The following is a 27,750-nucleotide window of genomic DNA, read 5'->3' as shown; positions in this document are numbered from 1 at the left end:
ACAAGTGCAGAACATATAATTGTTTTGCGTGTCTTTTTGAAAAGAACAGCCTTGTTGTCATGCGGCCATGAATTGCAGGGGTAGGAGGTAGTAAGGGTACAGAAGAATCTAATTGAGGGGTCGATCGCACACGACACGTTGACGTGTGCAAGTGAGGGTCGATTATTACCGTGACACCCGGTACACATGTGGTACTTGCGTGCAGTTTCCATCCCGTATATATGTTACGTTGTACAAGTTTCGCGATAACATGCTGTAACTATAAGATATAACTTTCGTCGTAGTTTCCTGTATCCCAACACGTATGCAAGCATCTCCGTATATGTGTGCGCGGGGGTGAAGTGTGTGTGTATGTGTGTTTGTGTGTACACATACAGTACCAACAATATCGCGTGGCAGCCAGTTAACGAGGCTGCTGCGGCTACATGAGACACGATCTTACCGTAGTACGGAGAACGTGCTTTCAGTTTTGTAATTAGCACCGATACATATTTGCACTGCGGCAGTACTTCCCTCGTCCCATTTATCTCACTGCGAGATCAAATGTAGATTTTTACACATGCCGATTACCTACCCTCACACGTTAATCGCGCATTATCTCCGTTCGTTCGCCACGTTAAGGTAGTGTACACTCGCGAATTGAAAACAGTTTGAATTTCTGAAAATTGAATCTTTATATTGTACTATATATAGAAGACTTTGATACACTTGTGCAATTACAATGAGATTGACTGTTTCAGTACTGAGATATAAACAATTAAAAATTACTTTTTATACGTGTCGTCTATATAAAGTTCATGAAAATGTCACATTTATTTTTGTAGGGCCAAAACTAGCATTAAGATTCATAAAAAACAAGCATAATGTAATATGGAGAAATATGAATCCTATATTAAAATTGGCGTGTCACGTTTTTTTGAAGCCTCTTTTCAAAGGGGTGTTGGAGTGCTCCGATTTCGATGTGGCTTCGTATTCGGGGGTTTTAGAGATCGCTCGTTACGAAATCGTGATAAAAATTTCGAAATTCAGAATGGCCGAACCAATAAGGCGGACCGAATTCTGAAAGGTTTTCCGATTTCGATGAAATTTCGTATAAGTGGGATTTCGGGGTCGTTGATTTCGAATCCGGGTTCAAAATTTGAAAAATTAAAATGGCTGAACCAATATGTAGGACGAAATTCTTAAAGGTTTTCCGATTTCGATGAAATTTCGTATAAGGGGTATTTAGAGGTCGATGATTACAAATTAATATTCAAAATTTGAAAATTCAAAATGGCTTAACCAATATAGCTGATAGAATTCTTAAAGGTTTTCCGATTTTGGTGAATTTTCCTATAAGGGGGATTTAGGGGGTGCTGATTGCCAATATGGTGGACGGAAATGTTACGGAAACCCTAAAGGTTTTTCGATATTGGTGTAATTTCGTATAAGGGGAGGAGGCTTAGGGCTCGTTGATTTCCAATTTTTGAATTTTTGAATAATGGGGATTTAAGGGGGTGCTGAATGCCAATATAGCGGTTGGAAATGTTAAGGAAGTATTAAGAAAATGTTACGAACATATTGCGGAAATGTTACGAAAATGTTACGGAACTGTTACGTAAACGTTACGGAAATGTTACGAAAATATTGCGGAAATATTACGGAACTGTTACGTAACCGTTACGGAAATGTTTCGAAAATATTACGGAAAAGTTACGGAAATGTTACTTCAATGTTACGTAACGGTTACGTAACATTTCCGTAACATTTACGTAATAGTTAAGTAACATTTATGTAACATTTACGTAACATTTCCGTAACATTTACGTAACGTTTACGTAACATTTCTGTAACATTTCCGTAACATTTACGTAACATTTCTGTAATAGTTAAGTAACATTTCCGTAACATTTATGTAACATTTACGTAACATTTCCGTAACATTTACGTAACATTTCCGTAACATTTACGTAACATTTCTGTAATAGTTAAGTAACATTTCCGTAACATTTATGTAACATTTCCGGAACATTTACGTAACATTTCCGTAACATTTACGTAACATTTACGTAATAGTTAAGTAACATTTATGTAACATTTACGTAACATTTCCGTAACATTTACGTAACGTTTACGTAACATTTCCGTAACATTTCCGTAACATTTACGTAACATTTCTGTAATAGTTAAGTAACATTTCCGTAACATTTATGTAACATTTCCGGAACATTTACGTAACATTTCCGTAACATTTCCGTAACATTTACCTAACATTTTCCTAACATTTACCTTACATTTACCTTACATTTACGTTATATTTACGGTAAAGAAATTTCATAATTTTTTACCGGTCATTATATTGTTACGCCTGTGGAAATGTCCACTAAGGAGGCCCGACTCGAAGCTTTGTGGTCGGCCGCAGCGTTTTGTCCTGGTCCCACACTCATCAGTAAGGCGATGTAGTGTGGGACTTGCCTTAGACGCCTGGAATGAATTCTATTTATCCAGAATGATATTCTATTTAAAGGGAATTCGCGCGGCGCGGTGCTTACGCGAACCGAGTGAGTCCCGTGGACCTTTAGTGGCGAGGGGGTGATTCCGATTGATCACGGCTCGATTGGACACCACCAATCACAGCGACCAGGTGCCTAGGAACTTTGTAGTCTCAAGCGCTGTGAGTGGCTCGTGTCCAATTGAGCCGTGTCCAACTGGGTGCCACCCAGTGGCGAGTCGTCACAGGACTCCACCCTAATGAGGGCGCGATCCAACGGATTGCGTCGGAATGATAAATATCAGGGATGAACGCGGTGATGCTTGATGCTGCTTGTGCTGCTCTAATTTTCTTATTAATTATTACTTATAGTAATTATAATCATACATGTATTCTAGTTATAACACATACATGCGCGAAAATATATTTCGGTCAAAATGATAAGGACGCGCCTACTCCCGGATTAAAATAGAACCATGAAATTCAAGAATGCAATTTTTCATTTTGTCGGCATATATATATATATAGGCAACTGGAGGGAGTGGAGGGGACGGCCAGTGAGCATCTGGCAATATCGGCATTTGTCTGCGTCTATTTGTATTCAATTTTTCCCAAAGCCGCGTGTGCATGCGGCTTTGGGCAGGCACAATCAAAAACTTTCCTCTTATTGGAGGGAGTGGAGGTATCGCCAATGAGCGCACGATGGGACTTAACTTTTGGATAGTTTTGTCGCGAAGTGTACTACCTATCTTAATCTTAAAATCGTCTGTATTGTACTGACTAAACCGTATAACTTTTGTGTAACAATTACTTTTTTCTTCTTTTAATTCGAAAATTCTTTTCCAGGATTAAAGTACATGCATTAATACGTGTCTGTGAGGTGGAGTTTATGTCAAGAACGTAAAAAAATTTCAAAATTGAGATCTCCTTACGATCTCTTAGTCTAATATGGCGCTCTAGAGCTTGTCTGTACTTACAAAATAATAGTCCACAAACTAGTAATTTGGATGAAAAGACAACGTATGCGTGAATGAGATATTGACGTAGTGATGTGTAAATCATCTGTGTATAAATACTATTTACAATCATCACTAATCATCTTCAAGATCCTCTTAAGACAAATAATTCCTTGTAGTTGCAATCGACATTGATTATTTCTTAATCAGGACTTGAACCTAATTTTTTAAGCATAATGCTGTATTCGATATCTTATTAGATATCAACATCACTAGTTGTACTGAGTGACTGTTAATCGTATCGATTGTCCCATGACAGTCCAACTGATTAACTGTAATGAGCACGGATGCATTGTGTGCGCCGCTAATTTTGCTATTGCAGCTACGACGCGCCGGCGTGCGTGTGCCGTGTACACGAAATTAATTATCACCGGGCGAATAATTAATTATCGCGTTCGGTTCATCTCGTAATGTTGTCCGCACGCCAATCAGCTAGCAACGACAATAAACCTGTAGGAACGTAGTAACTGACATTTCACAGCGAATGCACAACCGCAGGGTTTAAAGCAACAGAATTCCTTTCGAGAAATCTTGAGAAAATTAGTTTTATATTTGGAAAAATTAAATATTAACTTAATCTTCTTCTATTTATCGTAAATAAAAGGGATTGGTAAATAATAAATGGATAAATTAATGTGTTGCTATATAAAATAATTGAAGTTAGATCTATCTACAATTAATACCATAAGTAGACGAATAGATTGGTTATAAATTGTTCAATAAGGTAGAATTGTATCTATCCATTTCATCAATATAATTATTGTATCTACTATTAAAAATTATTTTTTCAAAGAAAAATAAAAAACGTCAAGTATATGCGCCTTTTGTAAAAATACATTTTTTGAAAGATGATATTATTTTAATCAAAGTAAGAATTATAGACAATTATATGTTACTCTCTCTCTCTGACGAAATTATTTTATAAAATAACAGAGCTGTCCAACACGAAAAATACTGAATACATCATTGATATGCTCAGGTGATATTCGTATGTCATTGGAAAGATATTTAGTGTATCCTAAATATAATATAATCGACAATAGCCTACAGCACCATTCTCCTGTATCACTTAGTTGTGATATAGAAGCTGATAATCGCTAATTATAATATCGATATTGATAATATCTAACATTTTTTAAAGCTCGAATACAGTCATGTTAATAAAAACACGATGCCATGTCTACATTATTGCAGAACGTAATGAAGGAAAAGATGCTATTAAAGAATATTACTGCACATATAAGAATGATGCTTGTACTGTAGGCTATTGTGTCGATCTATCATGTTACTATCATGTCGATCATTTGATATTTAGCATACGCCAAATACCTTTCCAATATATATACGAATACCTTCTGAGCATATCACTGACATATTTGTCGTGTTGGACAGCTCTGATAATAAGCTAACAAATGAATAAAATCACATCGTTAAGAGATCAGAACTACTTTCGGAGGGGGTTTGAGGATCTAAACCTATTTTTGCTTAAATGCTATCGTTATTATCTACAAAATTTTATATGATTGATGACTGGACGCGAGTGGGTCAAAATGGATGAAGTTCTTTTTGTGCACATGTCTAGACATAGATATATGTCCGGTCACTTACGGAACGTTTATCTTAGAACGTTTTCGAACTTAGGTGTAGTTTTTATAACTGTAGTTGAAGGTTAATCTTTAGTTTTTACTTAAAAGACACTGTCAAAACTCTACCAAAAGTAGACCTGTCAAAAGGCTTCACAGTAAGGTACTGTTAGCGCTGGAGTTCTAACTAATAATAATAATAATAATAATAATGATGATGATGATGATGATGATAATAACAATAATGTAGGAACTTTAGTATTATAGAAATTCTAGTTAGTGCTACTGCGAGCGTCGCATATGCTGAAAATGAACTGTACAGAAATTGTATAACAGGAATTTTAGAAAAGGACAAATATGCAATAAATATGTAAAAAGACAAATATGCATTAAATATTATAATAGAAAAGAATAGAGGATAGTATAATAACGACGACAAAGTGATGCTTCTTAAACAAATATTTCAACATTAAAATTTTGTAATATCTTCAGTCTTAGGACACATAGAGAAAAAAATGAAGAAATTTTTTTCATAAAAATTAAAGCTATTGATTAATTAAACCTAATAAAAATTTGTTCCACCCGTTTCTGAGATCTGATAATTTTGAAAACTCAGCAATTGACACGATTGATATACACAGTCGATTCTATATGATCTTATGTTATAAGTATGTGTACTTGGCACGAGACATATCTCTTGATAGCGATTTAATAACTGATTCAAGGATGTGGGAAGGAGTTTTTGATATTTTATATCGATATAAATCAAAATACACAATATCAATAAGGTGATATATTGACTGGAAATGATTCGGTATGATACCCCTATCATATATCCCTACCCAAGAAGCACGCAGTGCCTATAATATAAAGCGTCAAAAAAGCGCATGTAAGCACTCTTTTTTAGCACTGCTGTGCTACTTAAGTAGTTGTTACCTCTCTTCTCTAGTTCTCTTATTTCTTCTTTGGCTGCAGTGTGTTCCAAAATTCGCTACCAGTAGTGCTGAAAACCTATAATGCACGTAATTTAAATAGCTTTTTGTGCTGGCTGCTGATATAGGCTGATAGTGAATTTTGGAAATACAGCCTTCCTATCGACTCAATTAATATCTGTATTGGTTCGAAATCCAATATGCTACGATACGGAATCCCAAGGAAACTCGAAGTTTTAACGCAAAATATCGAATATCAAAAGAGTAATGATATATATTTCAAAATATTGAATCATATCGGAGCATTCCTAAATTAAATATAGGAGCTATTTTATAATTTTTAATGACTGTAGCGCTACACTCAAGGGCTGCGCACAATCAAAGGAATAGGGAATAAGGAACAGAGAATAAGAATTTCAAGTAGTTTAGCTATGTTTTTCAGTCCGATGACGTTTCGGCTCGCAGTTCAAAAAGATTATAAATATAGTATCTATGTATGTACATATATAGTATGTACAAATTCACATTGAATTATTTAAGGATGTATAACGTACAGTCCCTTTAAAGAAAATTAAATTTAGAAGTATGTTTAATATTTACACTTCAAATAAACTATGATATATACATATAAAAGTTGTGTGAATAAGATTATATTTTTATTTAATAACACATTTTTGTAGGTTATTTTTTTTGTTATTATTTTTATTGTTAAAAATTAAAATTTTAAAAATAATAAAATTTTTCTTTGAAGTACTTTAAATATTTAAAATAATTTATCCAAAGTTTTATTGCGATTCACTGATTAGCTACAAAGATAGAGAACAAATAAATATTTTGTTTATTTATTGGACAACTAGTTCATGCATCGCAATGTAACTCTACGTAAATAATCTTAAATACATAATGTACTTATATTAAAAAATTGCGATTTTTGTCATTTAGTTTATAATACATTTCCATATATTTTTATTAGAGCACAGATTTAAAAAATATTGTTATTTATTAAAATAATTTATGATCCAGATAGTAAACCGTTACCAAATTTGTCGTATTATTTTTAAACACGATTTAGAATAATATGTAATTTTTTCATAACTAGTACATCCCCTGCGCACGCTACGCGCGCGCTGCTCCATTATACTCTCCTTTTTGGACATTATGAAATATAATGTTACGCCCAAATCAATACGTCAAATAACCAAATCCTCCTCTTCCAGTCCATTCCAAATCTCTTCTTTCCAATCCACACCTGTCCCAACAATGCCGCTGCCTTTCCCACCCTTTCCTTCACATGCTCTTGCTACCCTCCCCCCCCCTTCTCTTGCAACGCATAACCTAAATATTTAAATTTTTCTACTTCCTCTGTCCTCTTTCCTTTCCATCACTAATCCACCTTATTACTCCTTCCCCTTCCCTTCCTAAATCTCACTATTTTTGTTTTTTTCCTATTCGGTTCTAATCCCTTCCTATCCACATAGCCCTCTAATCATTCTATCGCTCCTCATGCTCCCTTCCTCCTCCGCTAGTAACATTATGTCATCAGCGTATGCCAACCCATATACCTTCCTAGCTCACAAATTCACCCCCTCCCCCCCTATTTTACCTTTTCCATTTCCTCCTCCAAGTCCGCCGTCATTACATTGAATAACAGTGGACTCAGCGGGCACCCCTGTTTTATCCACCTCACCGTCCAAAAACTTTCTCCTAATTCCCCCACCCCTGTTCTCACTCTACTCTTTGTTTTTCTTAATAGCTCACCCATCCTTTCTACCAGCCCTTCCCTTACCCCCTCTACCTTAATGCCACTATCAATACTCCCCTATCAACCGAATCAAATGCCGCTTTCAAATCCACAAGTAAAGCTATCAGTTTTCCCTCTTTTTTCTTTACCGTAAATGTAAGGTAAATGTAAGGTAAATGTAAGGTAAATGTTAAGAAAATGTTAGGAAAATGTTAGGAAAATGTTAGGAAAATGTTAGGGAAATGTTAGGTAAATGTTACGGAAATGTTAGGTAAATGTTACAGAATTGTTACGTAAATGTTACGGAAATGTTACTTAACTATTACAGAAATGTTACGTAAATGTTACTTAACTATTACAGAAATGTTACGTAAATGTTACGGAAATGTTACGTAAATGTTACTTAACTATTACGTAAATGGTACGTAAATGTTACATAAATGTTACGGAAATGTTACGTAAGCGTTACGGAAATGTTACGGAAATGTTACGTAAATGTTACATAAATGTTACTTAACTATTACGTAAATGTTACGGAAATGTTACGTAACCGTTACGTAACATTGAAGTAACATTTCCGTAACTTTTCCGTAATATTTTCGAAACATTTCCGTAACGGTTACGTAACAGTTCCGTAATATTTCCGCAATATTTTCGTAACATTTCCGTAACGTTTACGTAACAGTTCCGTAACATTTTCGTAACATTTCCGCAATATGTTCGTAACATTTTCTTAATACTTCCTTAACATTTCCAACCGCTATATTGGCATTCAGCACCCCCTTAAATCCCCATTATTCAAAAATTCAAAAATTGGAAATCAACGAGCCCTAAGCCCCCTCCCCTTATACGAAATTACACCAATATCGAAAAACCTTTAGGGTTTCCGTAACATTTCCGTCCACCATATTGGCAATCAGCACCCCCTAAATCCCCCTTATAGGAAAATTCACCAAAATCGGAAAACCTTTAAGAATTCTATCAGCTATATTGGTTAAGCCATTTTGAATTTTCAAATTTTGAATATTAATTTGTAATCATCGACCTCTAAATACCCCTTATACGAAATTTCATCGAAATCGGAAAACCTTTCAGAATTCGGTCCGCCTTATTGGTTCGGCCATTCTGAATTTCGAAATGTTTATCACGATTTCGTAACGAGCGATCCCTAAAACCCCCGAATACGAAGCCACATCGAAATCAGAGCACTCCAACACCCCTTTGAAAAGAGGCTTCAAAAAAACGTGACACGCCAATTTTAATATAGGATTGTTATTTTGAAAATATGTATAAAACGTCAAAGATCCAGCTTCAACCATTATAATCGATATGGGCCTTTAATTCCTATATAAATATTTTCTCATTGGCTGTATACGGTCTAATAAGATTATTGTTTAAATATAATCTTATTGTTTAAATATAATCTTATTGTTTAAATATATCTATATATAGAAACCGGCAGTCCCTATAAGAAATTATTTTTAATTAATCTAACATTTATAATTAATTTTTATTAAAGTATCTAAAATCCAAATTAAAGACTGATTCAGTAAATAAAAACACATATATTGGTAGCTGATTTAGAAAAATAATCTGACATGAAGTTTTTTCGGATTCCGAGGTTGAGAAAAATTCTGGACGAGATTAATGAGCGCGATAAATAAAATCGAACAATGGCGATTGAGTGGACGTTTCTCGAGGACGAGACTAGTGCAGAATGTGCGATACAAGCCAACCACGTCTTAGCGTCGCCATTACTCAACCGACAAATAAGATTTTATGGCCTCGCGCGCTCGACGACCCATTTGCCGGGCACCGGTCATCGACCGGCCTGGTCGACATTTTTTTCTTCGGTAAAAAATGTCGCACACATGGCGTGATATAAATGTTATAATTCAACACAGCTGATTGATAGTTTTTGACTATTATTCTTTTTGGAAACCGCAACCTGTTTGTTCGCAAACCTTCATGAGAACGCATAAACAACAAAACAACGGTTTGTATGCTAAATCCGGCTGTAACTGAATTTTAATTTGAGACATGACATATGTATGTACAAACGTGCATGATATGGATAATAAAAAAAAAGATTGATTTTGATAAATGATAACGATTGTTGATACTTCGTGGAGAAATAGATGTTGAGAAGTCGCGACAGGACATTCGGACGAATATCTCAGATTTTCCAATATGATATATTTAATCTTTCCGTCAGAAATATATCCGTGCATAGATAATATATCCGATATCCATTTTGAATTAAACGTTAAAAATTTTTATATTTTTGCAAATTTCGTTACGAAATACCTTAGATCTTCATCTTTCGAACAACAAAGAATTGTTTTGTACTATGGTCGTTTTCAATTTTACATTTTGTTCAACTTTGAATATTACACATGTTAATGTATGTAGTACCTTTTATTATTAATTTCTTGATAGTACCTTTTATTATTAATTTCTTGATATAAAAAATAAATATGAGAAAAATTAAAATAATATTTGAAAGATTTCTCTCTTAATAATTCTAGATGATCCAATACATTCGTTAACTACACTGTTTTCAAATGTTAACACTAATTTTGATTTATATATTTAAACATTATTTTATATTATTTTTTGAGGTAGAAAATACGTAAGTTGCATGCTATCGATGGTTATTCAGTCGAGATTTCTCTTAAAACCGAAATGTCAGTAAGCGTCCTGCATAATTATTTTGATAACACCATTTTGATAATGGTTGATATGATAGTTGCAGACTAGGTTTTTCAAGTCATTTTCCCGTAGATTTTTGGACACTGAATACGAATCTGGCTAAAATTGTTCTTCAGGTTTACGAGATAAATAATAAGAGGGCTACACATGGCGTTTTAGACAACATTCATGCATTTATTTAAAGAATACCGATTTTTCTATAGTGTTTTTCTCTATTATATGCAGTTTTAAACTGCAAAATCCTTTTAAGTCGTCCATGATTTTATTATCCGAAATGTGCAACATTTAAAGTACCCAACGTTTATAAATATACGTAATATGTTTATATAAGTGACAATTTTACAAAATAAATAAAGTAACAATGTTACAAAATGAATACAATTTTTTAAATTATAAAAGGTTTGTTCGCATCGTATGCTCCAGCATGCTCTTATTTCCTCCAACCGTAGTTCCTACTCACTTAAACGCACTCGTTAGAGTGAGTAGGAACTATAGTAGGAACATGTTGAAGCGTGTTGGAGTATGCAATGCGAACAAACCTACTAAAGGCTTCCAAATTTTCGAACTATGGGTTCACAGATTTATGGATTTTGAATTTATGGGTTTTGGGTACTTTTTTTTCTTACAATTAGGTTATAAAATTAAGTCTTATTTAGGCTTTCGGGTTTGTGGATTGACATGTTTAATTTGAATGTTCAACTGCAATTTTCACATTGCGTAAAAAATAGGTCAAATACAATTGTGTTATATGTTCTAAGCGTTGCAAATCTTGTATCTTAAATATTGTACATCTGAAACAAAAAAATCGTACTGGGATGATTCAAAATTGATTTTGTTCAAGACTGATACTATATATAACATAATCGTACGTGTAGGAAGAAACACTGTAGAAAAATCGGGGTTTTTCAGATAAATGCATGAATATTGCTTAAAACGTCATGTTTGGCTCCTTTAACCTTATTTGTCTCGTAAATCTGAAATGGTAGAACAATTTTACTGCCAGATTCGTATTCAGCGTCCAAAAATATACAGGAAATGACTTTGAGAAACCCAATCCGCATTTATCATGTCGAGCAGTATAATCCAACAAAATTGTTATTTTTAGATCTGTATCTAGCTCAATTTTTAGATACTTCAGTAAGATCCTTTCATATACGATTATTGTTCCGACATATTTGCATTTGGAAGACATATGTACATCATTATGTATTCACGCATACCATAATATCAGAAAGTATTTTATATTTCATGTTTTTTTGTAACTAGAACATCCAATGGCCTAAATGGAAAGTACAGCGTGAGGTATACCGATAACTCACGAAACGTATTAAGAATTCCAATAAGCAATTTTTTACAAAATAAAATTACGTAACAGGCAAGTGCTAGCCTCACGCTATCCTGTTGCAACGTTGCCGTATTTCTCCCAATGCTTCGATATTTCCGTTTGCGATTTTGTCAAATAAAAAAATAAGGGAAAAGCAGTGGGAAGGAGGGGAGGGGAGGGCGGGAAAGGGGAGGGGAGAGAGAAGGAAGATATCTGCATGGAGGGATTCGAGTGACGGACGTGAATTTATTACATCCAGACGAGAAATTGAGAGGGGACTGACCGGAAGAGGCAGAGAGTTGTAGAGGTGATAGAGGGCGGGCAATATAAGGAGACAAGCGACATTGATGGGGCGTGACAGTGCGTCGCTCTTATTATACTTTCTTATTATTTAGCATCTTTTATAAATTCCGTCTTTACCCCGGGTACGCTTACCCTTGGAATGAGGGGCGCGGGATATCAAACATTAAATTAATACTGTACTAACAAGATATTGGAAAGAGTCAACTGTAAAAATTATGCACAAATAAATATTAACCCTGATGAAAAAATTTTGCTAAAATTTTGTTGAAATTTCATTCAAATATCGCTGAAGTTGTTTTTTTGTTTTGGAGTACTTTTCAGTGTTTCAGTAAATTTTGCTGAAATTTCAGAAAAACAAAATTAATTCTTCTAGTTTTATCGCTAAAATAAGTATTACTGATTAGCATTATATTCCAGAGGGCACATGACAAAATTATGATTAAAAAAACATTCTCTCCGAATTTGGTATTAATTTCATGGTGCTTTCAAGCGGTCACCCATTTTAAGCTGTACCCCAACATAGCGTGCTTGACCTCTGCGATTGTATAATGGGAACTGTTCCTTCGATAATTCACGAAATCTATAAACGTATAGTTGTAATATATCTGATCGAAGATGTTGTGGAAAAAATGGAACACGTATAAAAAAAGTAATTAATGTTAAATGTATTTAATTGTAATGAGAAAGTAATTAATATTATATTATCTTCTTACACATAATAAAATGTTTTATGTAAAAAATAAATGTAGAAAAATCATTTTCGCGTATTCGTAATAATTTTGCAATACTTTTAATGAAATGTTAAAGAATATTCAATATATTTTTAGAAAAATGTTATAAAATTTTGCGAAGCATTTTTGGACAAATACACAGTAGTCTAATTTTAGCGATTTTCAATACTTTTGCTGAAAAAATCACTTTTAGCGAAGTATAAATCAAATTTTATTTAAACAAATGGGATATTTTAACAAATCTTTAGCAAAATTCTAGAAACAATTTCGATTTAAATTCAATAATTTTTTAGAACTTTTTTTGTTGAAAAAATCACATGACTAATATTTCAAAAAAATTTTAGAGAAATTTTAGTAAATTTTCAGAGAAATTTCAATAGATTTTCAGAAAAATTTTCGCAAAAATTTTAATTCAATGTTAGCAATAATTAATATTTTTGTGCAAAAAATGATTTTTATCAAAATTTCAGAGAAATTTTAGACAAATTTTAGAGAAACTTTAGACAAATTTCACAGAGAAATTTCAGCAAATTTTAGCGAAATTTTCTGACAAACTTGTGAGGGAATTTCAATTTAATTTGAAGGATTTTTCAGTATTATTGCTGAAAAAATTACTTTCGAAATTTCAGCAAATTTTAGCAAATTTTAACAAATTTTCAGCATTTTCGCTGAAATGTTAATTTCAGCAAAATTTCTGCAAGTTTCAGCAAAATTTTTTAACAGGGAATGTACATGACATCTGCAGGTTAGATACGTATAATAATACGTTTAATAATAAATTTTTATGTGTTTAAACTTTAATAAACTAATTTGATTTGGCATCCTTTTATAGTAAATATTTATCTTTACACAGCCAGATCCAAATAACTTTTAAATGACCTTGACATTGACTCTCAAGGAGGTCAAGAGCATCAACTTTTTTCATTGTTCATTGAAAAATTATTAGCAAAACAATTTTAATGAATAGTATACAATTTTTAAACATAAGGTATATGTTTTACTATATATTCTACATATACTTTGATATAATTTACATAATGCTTTTCTTTCATGCTAAAATGGGATGAAGCAGATATTTCACGTGAAGAGGAGAGGTTCATCCTATACCCAAGCTAGGGGCGGTCGAATTTCCACGCGAAGCGAGGTCTATCTCACCTCCCCCCTTGCCCAGAGGAATCCGACTTTCCACGCAAAACGAGGTCCATCTTCTTCCCTACTTTGGGGTGTCCGACTTCACGCAAAGTGATGGCCATTGCACCCCACCTCCCCCTTACCGAGGGGTGTCCGACTTTCCACGCGAAGCGAGATCCATACCTCTTACACCCTCTTCCTGTCTAAATACTATTTATTAAAATTGTTTCGTTATTAATTTTTTAATGAACAACGAGCGACGGAAAAAATTATTGATCTTGATCTCCTTGAAAATCGAGATTAATACCATTTGAAAGTTATTTGGGGCTAACTGTGTAAAGGTAAATATTTACCCCAATAAATGTTAAATATAACAGATATCTTGTAAGCCACGTATTCTCACATTTGTAGATGAGCTAGTCATATTATATAATCATTGTAAATGATTTTCAAATTGTTTTGTATGACAATAGCATCAGTATAAGTTATTTCTTACAACTGAAAATCAAATTTTGGATATGATTTTATTCAGTGATCCGCACTGCGTTATTTTGAAGTGTACTCAAGTATTGTATATTAACTGATAGATTTAATTGACTTTTAAGAGGATTTTATACACAATTTTGACATTTTAATAATTTTAATTATTACGTACGTGTTTGAATTATAAATAAGATTGATTCTTCAGATAGTTTTAATGTTATTTGAATTTAATATTACTAAAATTAAATTTGGCTTTATGATTTTTAATTAAATCTGAATTTTTAATATTATAATAATTTTAACAGTAGCTCTTAATAATTCACAAACATTTTTGAGTGGCAATTCAGTTAACTTTTAAAATAGCTTGTCAATTTTAAGAAGCGAAACGATATTGTGGCGATGGAATAATAATTGCCTCGCATGATCTCAGGCTAATCCAACTTGAAATCTACCAGCGGCATACTAATTCGGGTACTTTTAGACTCGCATGACCCGGCAGTAGCAGACGAATGGAATCGAGAATCCATTAGCGACCAATTGAAATTCCGATCCAGTCCGTTAAAGAGTGAAGTACTTAAATACTTTCTTGCGAGCAACAAACGCTTTTTGCTATTATTATAGTTTCGCGAAAGTCCATTACTGTTGATAGTTACAAGATTAATAAATTTCTTAGCTTGAAAGTGTCGCACAGCAAAAGTGTAAAATTCCAGAATTACAAGTCAAAATTTTTTGTAAATATTTACAACGAAAAAAATTTCTTTTTTACAATCCAATGAGAATTAATGACGGGGGAGCAAATTAAATTAAATTTAATAATCCAGAATAGTAATTAATTATTTAGAAAAATGATATCCTTTTTATGTATGTACAATAACACTGCTGGTTAAAATTTTATTTGCTGCTAATAATTTCTGTTAATCTCATTGAAATGTGAAAATGAAAACTTTATTGAAATAAAATGAATGAAATAATGCAAAATAAATCTGATGAAAATGATTAAGCAACAAAATATATTCATTTGATCATTAAAAAACTCAAAAAGAGTTAATAAAGAATAATTGGTTTAATATCAAAATATGAAAGAACACGTGCAATAGATAAAAATAGTTTTTCAAAATAAAATTTGTGATGATATTACTAATGTTCTCTTTCTAACAAGATCTTACTGATTTTTATAAAAATAAATTTAGATTCCGTTAAAATGTATTTCTTGAATCATGAATGATTAAAAGTAAGCAGATTTTTATATTATTGAATTTTAGATTGAACGCACGCGTAGTGCATTAACAGTTCCTTGTGCAGAGGTTGCAGCAGTTTTCCTAAAATCGGAAATTACGGGGCTATGCCGGTAGGGGCGGTTGGGTGGCGGCAACGACCAGGTATTTAAATGGATTCAATTTGGATCGGTGCCAGGCAGGCGCTCGTGCCAACCGTCGAAAGATGCTCGTAAAAGATGAAACTCTCGACTCGTCGTCGGACGAATTAATCGCCATCTCCTCGGCAAATCGAGTCGCTATTAAAGAAGTCGCAATGCGAGTTCGATAAACGATCTGACCTAAAATCATCGAGGTTCATATCGCATTCAACACTGTTTTCCAACATTTACAACACTGTTTTTCATCAGAGTTTCAAGTTCTTGAAAAGTAATACTTATATTTTTTATTAATTTTCATTTATGTATTTATATATCCATTTTATTAATGTAATCATTATCGATTTGATAATTAAAGAGTTTGTTAAAAATTTATATTTTGTGTACTTTTATATAAGGGAAAGAAAAAAAATAATTTTTTAATTATTTTATTAATTTCTTCTTTAAAATAAACATTAATTTATCTTAAGTAGACATTAATAATTATTATAAAAAATCTTGTACATTAATGCTGAGTTTTTCTATTAAAAAAAAATAAATTTTTTAAATAAAAAATATCTCAATTTCTCGTAATATAATTTAATTCTTAAAACTTAAAATGGTACTGGAATTTATTTTTATCACGGTGCAAAACCATCTCCATGCAATCCCAATCTGGAAAATTTTCCATCATAAATATTTCAAACGGCGTCATTTCGACTCGGGAAGGCCCGGGGTCGTTTCGCGGACGAGTGACGACGTCCTTCGACGTGACTTCCGAAATTCCGTCGGAATGCTATATTCTCGGCAGCCGCCATCGAGGAACGCGGCCACGCGTGACACGTGTCACGCGCACGTACACTCGTCAACTGCCGAATAAAACCATTTGTCAAATTCAGTTCTGCCAAACGAGAAAGGCTCTCTCCGATTTTCTTTGACGTTCCGTAGAAAGAATAGGCAGCTTGCCTGGACCGGAAGTGATGTTCGACGATGCGAAATGATAGAAAGCAGAGCATTATATATATATAGTTTCTATTAACTTAAGGCCCGGTTGCTTTGACTTAAGTGAGACTTAAAACTATCTGTCTTGTTTTAAAGCCAAAAAAAGACAGAGACAAAAGGAGTTTTAAACCTCGCTTAAAATCAAAGTAACATTGGTGCAATCGAACCTAAATAATCTTCTAAAAAATATTTTAATCCATTATCTTTTTTCCTTGTTGCTAAGATTTATTGTTAGTTATTATTATTATTTTGGCGTTACAGCCCTGAATAAGCCTCAGCCTCCTCAAGAATTTATTTCCATACGTCCCCCCCTCTCTCTCTCTATCCAAGGTTTTTCGTCTCCATTCTCTAATTCCAATCATTCTTGTTGTTTTTGACATTATCCAGAAATCTAGTTTTTGATCCTATATGTATATTGCCAATGTATGCCAGATTGTCAAATATTACACACATACAGGCACATAACATGCACAATTATCCATGAATGTAGACCAATTTAGTGAATGCGTGCAAAGTTGGTTTATATTGGCAAAATCTGGAGGCAACTTTACTATTGTCATGTTTATTGACGCCGCAAAATTGATCAGTCGCTTCCCGCTATCATTTAAATTCTGGTGTAGACTGTATGCTCCTATTATTGGACGGAAAGTCTGCTCCCTCCCTACTTTGGTGTCCATATTACCTATGGTTGTTTTGATGTCATATTGCCTGTGGTTGTTTCGTGTCGAGAGTGTACCAGCATCACTAATACACTCTTTCCAATTCACCATAGAAAGTTTCCTAATATTCAGATTTCTCCTCGGTTAGTGCGTGTCCGTTGAATGAGTAGTTGAAGATCTTCTTTTTTATTTGTATTCTGTATATTCTTGCGTTTAGAGTTTCAAACGCTATCACACGTTCATTTAACTCCTTCCACATGTTCCTCATTCTTGCAATTATGTCTTATTGTTGCATGCAGTTCTATTGTAAATAATTACCCGAAAACGAATCAAATTTTCCTGGATTCACAAAAAAAACCTGATTTACAAGTAATAAAGTATTTTCAACAAGTTTCAGATTATTTAAATAAACCGATGATTTAAAATTTCGAACTTATTCGAAATTATTAATATGCATTCGAATTGAATCGAATCGAATTATAGTGGGTTCGATTCGAATTTGAACTAATCACATACTTTTCTAGTAAATATATAGGAAAAAATTGCTTACAGCGTATATTGTAGAAAAGACCGAAGCCGATCATGAGTGGGGGGGGGGGGAGGTGGGGTGGGAGTTGCTTCGCGTGAAAAGTCGTGTGCCCCTATACGATAAAGATAAGGTAGAATAAATAATTAAAAAAAGTAGGTAGACTAAATATTTTTTGACCTCCGACTTATTATCACTATTTGAGTCATGACAAAGATTATTATTACTATTATAATCGAAAAAAATGTCGAAATTTGGAAAAAGTCCTTTTCTGCATAATTTATCAGTTTCTTTAATATGTTCTAATGTAATGATAAAATGATACTTGGAAAGTGAGTTCTCAAAATTGGACTCCGAGACAAAAACGAAAAAAGTTTTGATAGTACGATATACATAGCACGTTTATTTGCTGCGCACGTTTTATTTGCTGCGCTGTAAACCTTAATAAAAAGAAACATAAAATACTATCAACTTGCTATATTGTTCGTACTCGATAGATGACGATTTCGTTTTACAACATAAGTTTCTGACAAATTATCATACCTAAAGTTATCATATCGTGAAAACATAAATTTATCAACAAATATGGTCTCAGTTGCTATAATTCTGATAGCAACATATGCTAGGATTTGTGAGCAACATGCCAGCTGTAATACAGATACGTTCTTATATGAATGTTTTACAAGAGTTTGATTGGAGAATTGAACATTACGAGTGAAGGAGAACCCATATGTTACATTTATATTTACATTACTATAATCCATATTTACATTATGTTTATATTTATTAGCATCATTTTATAATCACGGCTTTTATTGCAGATGTCCTGACAGTGGGCCCCGGGCCACCAGGATGCCGACAGACGACGACTATGGCCGAAGAGATCGTCTCCTGTTGCACCAGCACCCGATCGCACAATACGGATCCTCATCATCCCCGCTTCCCGGATCGAGCACACCGAGTTCCAGCGGCGTGGGGACTCAGATTGGTTCCAACAATCTCGGTGATTGCTTTAAGCAGCAAATACAGCAACAATCGTCCGACTTGCGTTCGGTCACGAGTACAGCAAGCCAATCGGGTCAAGAACGTCACCAGTCGGACCAACAGACCCAAAGCAACGAGCATGTCGGGGCCCGAATGGTTGATCGACACGAGAAATCCGTGGAGAAGCCTACAATTGATTTCTCCAAGTGCGGAGAGAGTCGTCCGTCGAGTTGTGAACGCTTTGGGCATTATCAGACCCAAAGCGGCGAGCATGTGGGAGGATGGATGGGGGTTGAGCGGCACGAGAAGACCGTGGATAAGTCTTGTATCGATTACTCAAAGTGTGGAGAGGATCGTCAGCCGAGTTGTGAACGTTTCGGACATTATCAGGCTCAAAGTGGCGAACACGTGGGGAGTCGAATGGGGGGCGAGAGGCACGAGAAATCATCTGATAAATTGTCGGTCGATTTTACCAAGTGCACCGCCGATGGTCGACAGTCGAGTTGCGAACGTTTCGGGCATTATCAGACTTCGACATTTGGTCAGTCCTCGTTGCAGGGACACTATGGCGGTGCACACGCAAGTGCTGATCGTTTCACGCGATTCAACGACGTCAGCACGTTGCACGGCGAACAACGGGCCTCGAACGATCGTTACTCGGTCTGCAACCCGGAGTTGCGCTTTGACACGACAAGCACGACCGGGTCCAGCGAGTATGCGAACACGAATGTGCTCACGAGCTCTTTCGTTTCGGAGACGTTCCCATCGCCGCCGTCGCCAGCACCGGCGAACGACCGCTTCGTCCCACCACCGCCATTGTCACCCAGTCCGAGCGAGAAGTACGCCTCGAGCCAGAGCTTGGCTGGTTACCCTTCTGCTGATCGCATTTTGCCCCCCAATTCTCCGGGGCCCAAGTATGGTGCCGACAATGCCGCTACAGCATCGTCGATGCCCGCCAAGGAGCGCTTTGCTTCCGCCGAACGGCTGCTGGCCAATCAGCAGTCAGATACAGGCGACGCTAAGGATCAACAACGCTACGCTGGACCACCTGATCGCCTGCTCTCGGGATCCTCTCCGATCCTGGGAGGACTTCAGGCTGGACTCCAGGGCAGCGCGGTCTACGCTAAAGATACTCGCTACGCCGCCATTTCCGCTGATAGGATATTATCCTCTTCGCCAATACACGCTCCGGTGCCTGAAAGATTCGTTGACAAGTCGGAAAGGTATTTGGGTGAGTCACCCATTCACGATAGGTATCCACGACAAGACCCACCAGCACATCATGAGCGGTATTCGGCGATGGCGACGGCCACTGAGAGGTGAGTTCAAGTCAGCTTAAGTTGATTCTGAGCAATTATTATTAATAATTTTGCGGATTTGTGAATTACTGTAGTAATCAATTGTATATTTAGATATTGGATTCATATTATGTACACATATTTAATATCGAACAATTGTTACATTTGCTACATAATTCACAATGAATTATAAATCGTGCTCAGTTCCGAAATGTACTTCATGTCTCTTCCATTTGGAATATCTGCAGGTTCCTCTCGAATTCGCCTAATCCTGAGAGCGCGCATCAGCGCTATTCATCGTCAGACCGCTCATCACTTCAGACTTCCTCGGGTAATACCGAGCAAAATCGACGCCTCTACACCGACAGAGGAGTCGAGACGGTTTGCCAGAAGTATACTGATCGGTCTATCGGCTCTCCAGCGTCCGCTGACTTCGGTCGATACTCAGGTTTCTCGGAAGTCGGCAGTCAGACGCGATACGTGTCCAGCAACGATCGTTTTAACGACCTCGCTCTACAGCGTTGCAGTCAATCGCGATCGATTGATAGGTTCTCCAGTGATCGATACCTGGCTGGATCATCACCCGCACACGACGGCAGGCTATCCAATGTCGAGACGCCGCGCTACATCGTCTCCTCTACTGAACGTCTGTTGGCACCGACATCTTCTTCGTCGTCCTCCTCGTCAGAGACTGATAAGTGTGCGTTTTGCTTCAGTTGAGCTAAAAATAGAAAATGTGCTTTGCGCATCTTAATTTATTTTTTGTTCCACTAATATTTAGATTTAGTTTTGTGAATTATTGATATTTTTTTTTGATCACTTAAATATCCAAGAGCTCTAGTTATATCTTCAAATTTTGAAACATTTATTCCGCAAAAACTTAGTACCACAGAAATACCATAGTACATTCCGTAAAAACTTGATACCATAGTAATATCACAGTACACTGTTGAAGTCTTTTCAAAAATAATAAACAGATGAGTTTAAAAAATTAAAAAGATTTTATATATATCTGTACAATTTCTATGTTTTGCTTGAAATTCGTATGTTTCAATAAACTTTCATTCTCAATTTTAAATGTTATCAGTATAATTTTTCATTCGAAACTTAGGCTCCAGGTATCATTCGCCCTATACAACGACCACCGGCACTCAATCTTCGGCCTCCAATGAGCGCTTTGCGTCAATCTCGCCAACGTCGGAAGCGTCGAACGTCCACCGCAGCGGCAATGGCGGTTATCAGAATACGAAGAGTACCGTTGACAAATATTTGGTCTCGAAGTCGGTTCAGAGCAACTATGATCGCTACTCGGTCGGCAGTCAGAATGATCACCAGTTCGGCCAAGACCGATACTTTACTACAGGCAGTAGTGGCGACCGATTTCAGACTTCTCCCGGAACTGACCGTTTTCACACTCCTGCTGATCGCTATTCGCCAGCACGCAGCGTCACGGACAAGTACCTGTCCCTGCCGAAGCCTAAGGACAGGTTCACCGGCCGCATAACACCCATATCTTGTACCACCTCCGTCGCGACGTCCTCCACCGATCGCACTTACTGCTCATCTAACGTGAGCTATGTACCCCCAACTGCGCACACCCCAGTTGAACGATACGTGCCCCAACCGCCTCCCGAAGTGCTCTATCCGGATAGGTAAGAGTCGGATAGGCAACATAATAAAAAAAATATATATATATATATATAACCTTGAAGATATCTTAGAATTAGAAATTAGAAATTTTGTTTTTTCTTTCTTAAAAGAATTTTATTAATGATCTTACTATAACAATTCTAATAATAAGAAAAATAAAATTAATTTTAGAAATTTTCAGCCACTCTTTTCTCAATAAAACTGTAGTTATTTATTTGGTTTTCTCTAACTGCATTATAAAACATGTTATGCAACCTAATTTTTGAGAAATTACATATATATTATAAATAAATTATAAATTAAGTTATATATAATAATAATTTTGAGATACGGATATTCAAAATTATTCAATCAATTATTTTAATGTATTTTAATATAATCTTATGCGATTTATATTATTTTATTTTCCAAAAACGGTTAAAAATTTTTCACGTCTTGTCCTAAACTTCTGTGTCCATTTCCACATGAGTGGAACCTAAAAGCCTGGTTTCTATGATTGTTCAGATATGTAGATAGATACGTGCCGCCTGCAGCGCACACACCAACCGATCGATATGTACCCGCGAGCGATCCAGGGGATCCATACATGCGTCGCGACCTTGGCTTTCATCACCATTATCGGCTACCGCCACCCACCGGTTATCCGTATCAGACGCATTTCCGGTTCCGTGGATTTGCATACGCGACGTCCAGTCGACTGGGCGGCAGTCCTGGGTCCAGCAGCTCCAGCAGCACAACGTCTAATCAGCGCGAGACGTTCGCCACGTCGCCATTGTTGAGACCCAAAGTGCGTGCTTCCGCAGTCGAATTTGGTGCAGCTACAGGTGCTGCCGGCACCGTCGGCACCGCCGGTACTGCGACGACCACAACAACCGCCAACATCGGTGTTGGCCGTCACGTGTGCACGAATCCAACCGCCTGTTGCGGAGACGTATCCACCAACGGCAGAGCCTGCTGCCAGATGAGGAGGTCTTTGCCACCTGGAACACTACCGGCGATACCTACGCAGACTTCTTCATGGTGAGTACTTGCATGAACATTATGAATTTGAGAGTTCAACAAGTTTTTGTTATGTTAAACAAACGTGTTGCTATATACCGATCCCAATTCTTTAATTCCTTTTTATCTACTTCCTACGACACATCTTTTAAGCATATACTGCAAGCGTAAAGTGCGTTTTAAAGTAATAAATTTAAAAGTGGGTCTTATTTAGTGTTGGACCTTATTCGGCTCACAAGTTATTCATAAAAAGTGGCGTCTGTGAAGTTAGCACTCCAACATTAAAATTCCATAGTTCTGATTAGAGTTCCCGTTTCCTTTTGACGAGACAAAGAGTCCTATATAGTTTATAACAAAAGTTCTTAAGGCTCCTGACTAGTCGCGGCGGCCATGTTGGAATCGTGATGTCAGAAGCGAGGAATGGCACATTAATTTATGTTGCATGCCATTTTTAAATAAAGACAATTTGGATGAAACGAAATGACGAGATCGTTTTAAAACACTTGTAAAAATCGATGAAAACTGTCCTTCATCCCTTGACAGTCAGTAAATGATCGTAAAAGGCACGTAAAGTGAGTCTATATTCGGGTAGAAACACGGTCCGACAGCTGTTGAAACGAGTAAAATATACGCTTTTACATATAAAATTCCAACATAACTTTAGTTGTCATCGAAAATTACGACTTTGATAAGTACGAGACAAGTCATATTTTCACAATTAAGCAAATAATAACGAAATGGTATGCAACATAAATTTCGTCGTCAAAACGTCACTTTTCCACGCCTATAAGTTCGGCCATTTATCGTGGTGCGGCGCTGTAACACACATGCAAGCACGAGTATGTGTGCTCGCCTGCAGCGCGCCGAGAGTGAACGAGACAGCGAGCTCCTTCTCACCGTTTCAAGTAATGCTTTCTCGGCAATCTCGGCCGCTCGGCGAACCTAGGCATCAATAAGAGGCGGGGGGCATTCTAAATAATATATAAGTTTTAATAAATTGTGTAGTAATATATATATAGTGTATCCCTCCCATTAATCCAGAATAGTACAAATTATGTTAAAACGCAACAGTTTACGAGATATTTAATTGTTTACGATTTTTCGTGTACGTTATTGGTATAGTATACCCCTCTTTCATAAACTCGAGTAGCAAGATCTTACTCTCTTACTAACTCTAAAACTCTTATATCAAGCAAATATATATCTGAGGTGACAGCTGTACGAGTCAAAAGTAAGTGAATTTTTAACGAATTTTAAACTTTTTTTCGATTTTCTCGTGAAATCCAGTGCAGCTGAGGTCCTGTTTGTGCGTACTTCAATTTATGTAATAATACTTTTGCAATCCGTACATCCAATACGGAGATTTTTCACCGAATGGAAATGTGGATAAAACAGGAGGCTTTAGCATCACTTTAAGAGTGTGGCTACCGGTTTCGCCAGACCGCCGTCTGATTCTGTGTCGCCATCGTCAACATGTATCTCCTAATGTAGCCATCTAATCTGCGTTGAGCCCTAATAGTTTTCAATAGAATTCGTCGAAAACTTCAATCAGAACTACTGGAACTCTAAAAACAATTTTCGATGTCAGACTTAGAAAATTTCAGTTATCTATTAAATGTTGCGTATCTTGCAAACCGTTGCGTTGGTCCAATCGCTTTGTGACCTAATACTTTTCAATAGAACTCGTCGTGAACTATCCAGAACTCCCATCGAAACTGTTGGAAAAATTTTTCTCAAAAAAATTTTTGGTCATTGAAAATTTTTTAAGTCCTACGTCGAAATTTTAATAAGTTAACTCCCCCATAGCTTTGAATCGCATTTTTATGTTTTTAATAACTAGAACTATTTTTTTAAACTGTCAGAAACTCTGGAATTATCGAAAATCTAGAACTATCGAAAATCTATACAGAACTCTCAAAAAGTTTAATTTTTCTAATAATAGGAGGATACTGTTCTGATTAAAGAAGATAAGGTTACAAATGTGATTGAATGCAATAAGCTCCAGAATACAGGAGTGTTTTACAATTAGTAATTCTTAATAAAAAATTTTTGATAAGAAGTTTAATTATATAAATATATAATATAGTATAAGTATATATTATACATAACATACAATTTCATACATTTACAAAGCAAAATACTTGTCTCGCGACGGTTAGAAATATTTTACCTCTAATAAAAGTCGTATTGTTAAAAAGATGTAGTAATGTATGAAGTATGAAAATTCTAATTCTTTTCTTTTTTTTTCCGAAAAGTATACGATGTATCAAATTTCAAAGCGAAGGAGGTTCCCTCCCGCTGATTAGCCGCAAATTTTGATGTAAATCGAGCGTATAATAAAAAAAAAGAAATATTGATTACGGCGAGCTTAAGAACAGGCGAAAGCATGTGTTGAGAGCTTGCGAGTGTAACCCGAGGATTATAGAGAAAGCGAAGCGCCGGATAGGGAAGGAAGAACGGGGTAAAATGGGATAGCTTCCGCAATGCACATGCTCAAGTAATAATGCGCTTGTATAATAAAGCTCACGAATTAGAATGGAAGAGCCCCCTAATTGAGGGATAAATGTTATTTATGGGGTCGATGGGAAGCTCAAGAGATTTTGGTTTAACGCAGCATTTTCTTCACTCCTCATGATTCCTCTAGATTTGACTGAGAATAATTTTAGTTCTCTCCCTTCTCTGCCTCTCTTTTTTCCATCTCTTGAAATGTGTTATATCATTAAGAATTATATTTTTCTAGATTCGTAAAAATAAAATGGCGCGCATTAGCAATTTACTTAAAGGTGTAATTATATTTTATTCCATAAGCAGATCAATTAGTGTAATGGGCTACACCATCAAAAGAGTTTCAGTGCATAACGTTCTCCGTTATATTGAGAATGCTTGGAACGACTGTTAAAACGATCTCGATATGGAAGATAAAACAGGCCAGGTGATACTCCATTAACCTGATTGCCACGACGAAAGTGCGTGACCTTTTCGAGGCTTTTGTTTTTTGTGCCGCCAAATGTGGACTCGCGTCCTAAATTCCGCTAAAAATGACCATTCCTTTGAATCTTGGAGGCCGCGTCGGAAATAAAACGCGGTTGATAATCGACAAGGGTTAGCCAAACGTAGAAACAAATTATAGGCCAATGCAAAATACCTTCGAACACATTTGAATAAATCAAAGCTATGCTTGACAATAGAGAGATTTACCGACTTCTTGTCGTATACTTATGTCAAAAATAACATTTTACAGTTTTGACAAATGTGAAGAACGTTCTCTGAAAAAATTCTCTGTTATAGGAATATTGCAATATTATAGTAATATTGCAATTTTAGTGATACTCATATTGCGCATTGATGTTACTTACATTGGTCAATTACGCATAAAATTAGCGAAACCTATAATGGGATTCACCTAAGAAACAAAGAACGTAAAATTAATAATTCGGATTTTCGAACAACTTATTATCCGCAGCTAACACGATAATGTTAATTGAAATTCGTAAATTTTCCGTGGAATTAATTATAAGCGATGATCCCTGAACAGCTTTCGCAAAGTCAACTTTCACAGAGTTGGTCACTTCTGCTTCTTCATTCAAATTTCATCAAAATTAATCCAGACTGCTGCATTACGATCTACTCGCGGTGGCAAGAGCTGACAGACCGACGGATGGGGAAGATAGGGATAAAGAGGGGGCAGACGAATGACCCGGAAGTTGTAAGAGGTAGCATCCGGGCATTGTCTTGCACCGGTAACAACGATGTTCCACGAGCTGCTGGCAACTTCGGTAATTATGTCGTGTTCGTGAGTTTAACTAGTCCCATCGCACGAAATTGCAATCTGACACCGGCCGTCGCCATGTCAGTTTCAATTAAGGATTTTATCCTTGCTCGCCTATCATCTCTGCACCAACCTCTCGCTCTTCTGACCCTTAACAATTGCTGAGACAAAATTTCTAACGCAATCTCGTCCTTAATGTGGCCACTATTTCGACGTACTATTGCAGTATTAAGCCGAGTGTCCGGTTAAAGAACGTTCCAGAAAATCATTGCGAATTAAGCTCTTGTGATAAACCAAAAATAATCACTGTGTTATAACATATCTTATTTCTTGAAAATAGTACGTATTAGATTCTATATATCAAGATATGGACTTACTAAAAATGTAAAAGCAAAATCAAAGGAATAATAATAATATTTTCCATTTAATTTAATAAATATTTTTTATAGTCTCCCACAAAAAAATTTTTTTTTAGCTAAACGGAATGAACGCAAAAATTTTTTTTTATGTTAGAAAGGATATGGGTAGCGCATAAATAGCGCATTATTCCATAATTTTTTCATTAAGATTAACCAAGTCTAAATGAAAAAATTATGGAATACTGCGCTATTTATGCGCTACCTATATCCGCAAAAAAAAATTTTTGCGCTCATTCCGTTCGAATGTGAGCATTCGTGAGAAAACGATGAGCAAATGAATGCAGAAAAAAATATTCGATCTTTTAATATTGGGGAGCTAGCGTGACGTTGACCCCCCAAAATTTAAATTTCGTATAACTTTTGAACTAAGGGTGAGCAGACGAATATTCGGACGGAGCAATCGTGAGCAAATGATGAGCAAACGAGTGCAAACGAGCTTTCGATTTTCCGAAAGATTGTGAAAGCATGAAGATAATATTTCCATAACAATCACATAGAAAGATAATAATATTTATTTCTTTGATTATAAATTTCTGAACGTGGCATACATATAATGTCAGCAGTACATAAAGCGATAAACAAAATCTACCCGGTTCTATCCCCTACTTGCTATGGGTTGCATAATAATGCGTCAGATAATGCAATAATAGCCCACTGGTTTGGAGGC

At 35.8% G+C, this 27,750-nt stretch overlaps 1 protein-coding gene across 3 annotated transcripts in view; it reads left to right on the top strand.

The window, feature by feature from the left end:
* rho-5 (rhomboid-5) overlaps window positions 1-27,750 on the top strand; it is a 109,323-nt gene that overhangs the window by 32,836 nt on the left and 48,737 nt on the right. For all 3 annotated transcript variants that reach the window (XM_018517871.1, XM_018517872.1, XM_018517870.1), the window contains exons 3-6: window positions 18,786-20,267; window positions 20,495-20,946; window positions 21,358-21,898; window positions 22,401-22,916. In XM_018517871.1, coding sequence (XP_018373373.1) covers window positions 18,817-20,267; window positions 20,495-20,946; window positions 21,358-21,898; window positions 22,401-22,916 — 2,960 coding nt within the window. In that variant the 5' untranslated portion in view covers window positions 18,786-18,816. The remainder of the gene's footprint in view (window positions 1-18,785; window positions 20,268-20,494; window positions 20,947-21,357; window positions 21,899-22,400; window positions 22,917-27,750) is intronic.

This window comes from Trachymyrmex cornetzi, unplaced genomic scaffold, assembly GCF_001594075.2.
Source record: "Trachymyrmex cornetzi isolate Tcor2-1 unplaced genomic scaffold, Tcor1.1 scaffold726, whole genome shotgun sequence".
Taxonomy (NCBI): domain Eukaryota; kingdom Metazoa; phylum Arthropoda; class Insecta; order Hymenoptera; family Formicidae; genus Trachymyrmex; species Trachymyrmex cornetzi.
Note: the sequence above shows the minus strand (reverse complement) of the source record. Positions and strands in the feature narration are given on the sequence as shown.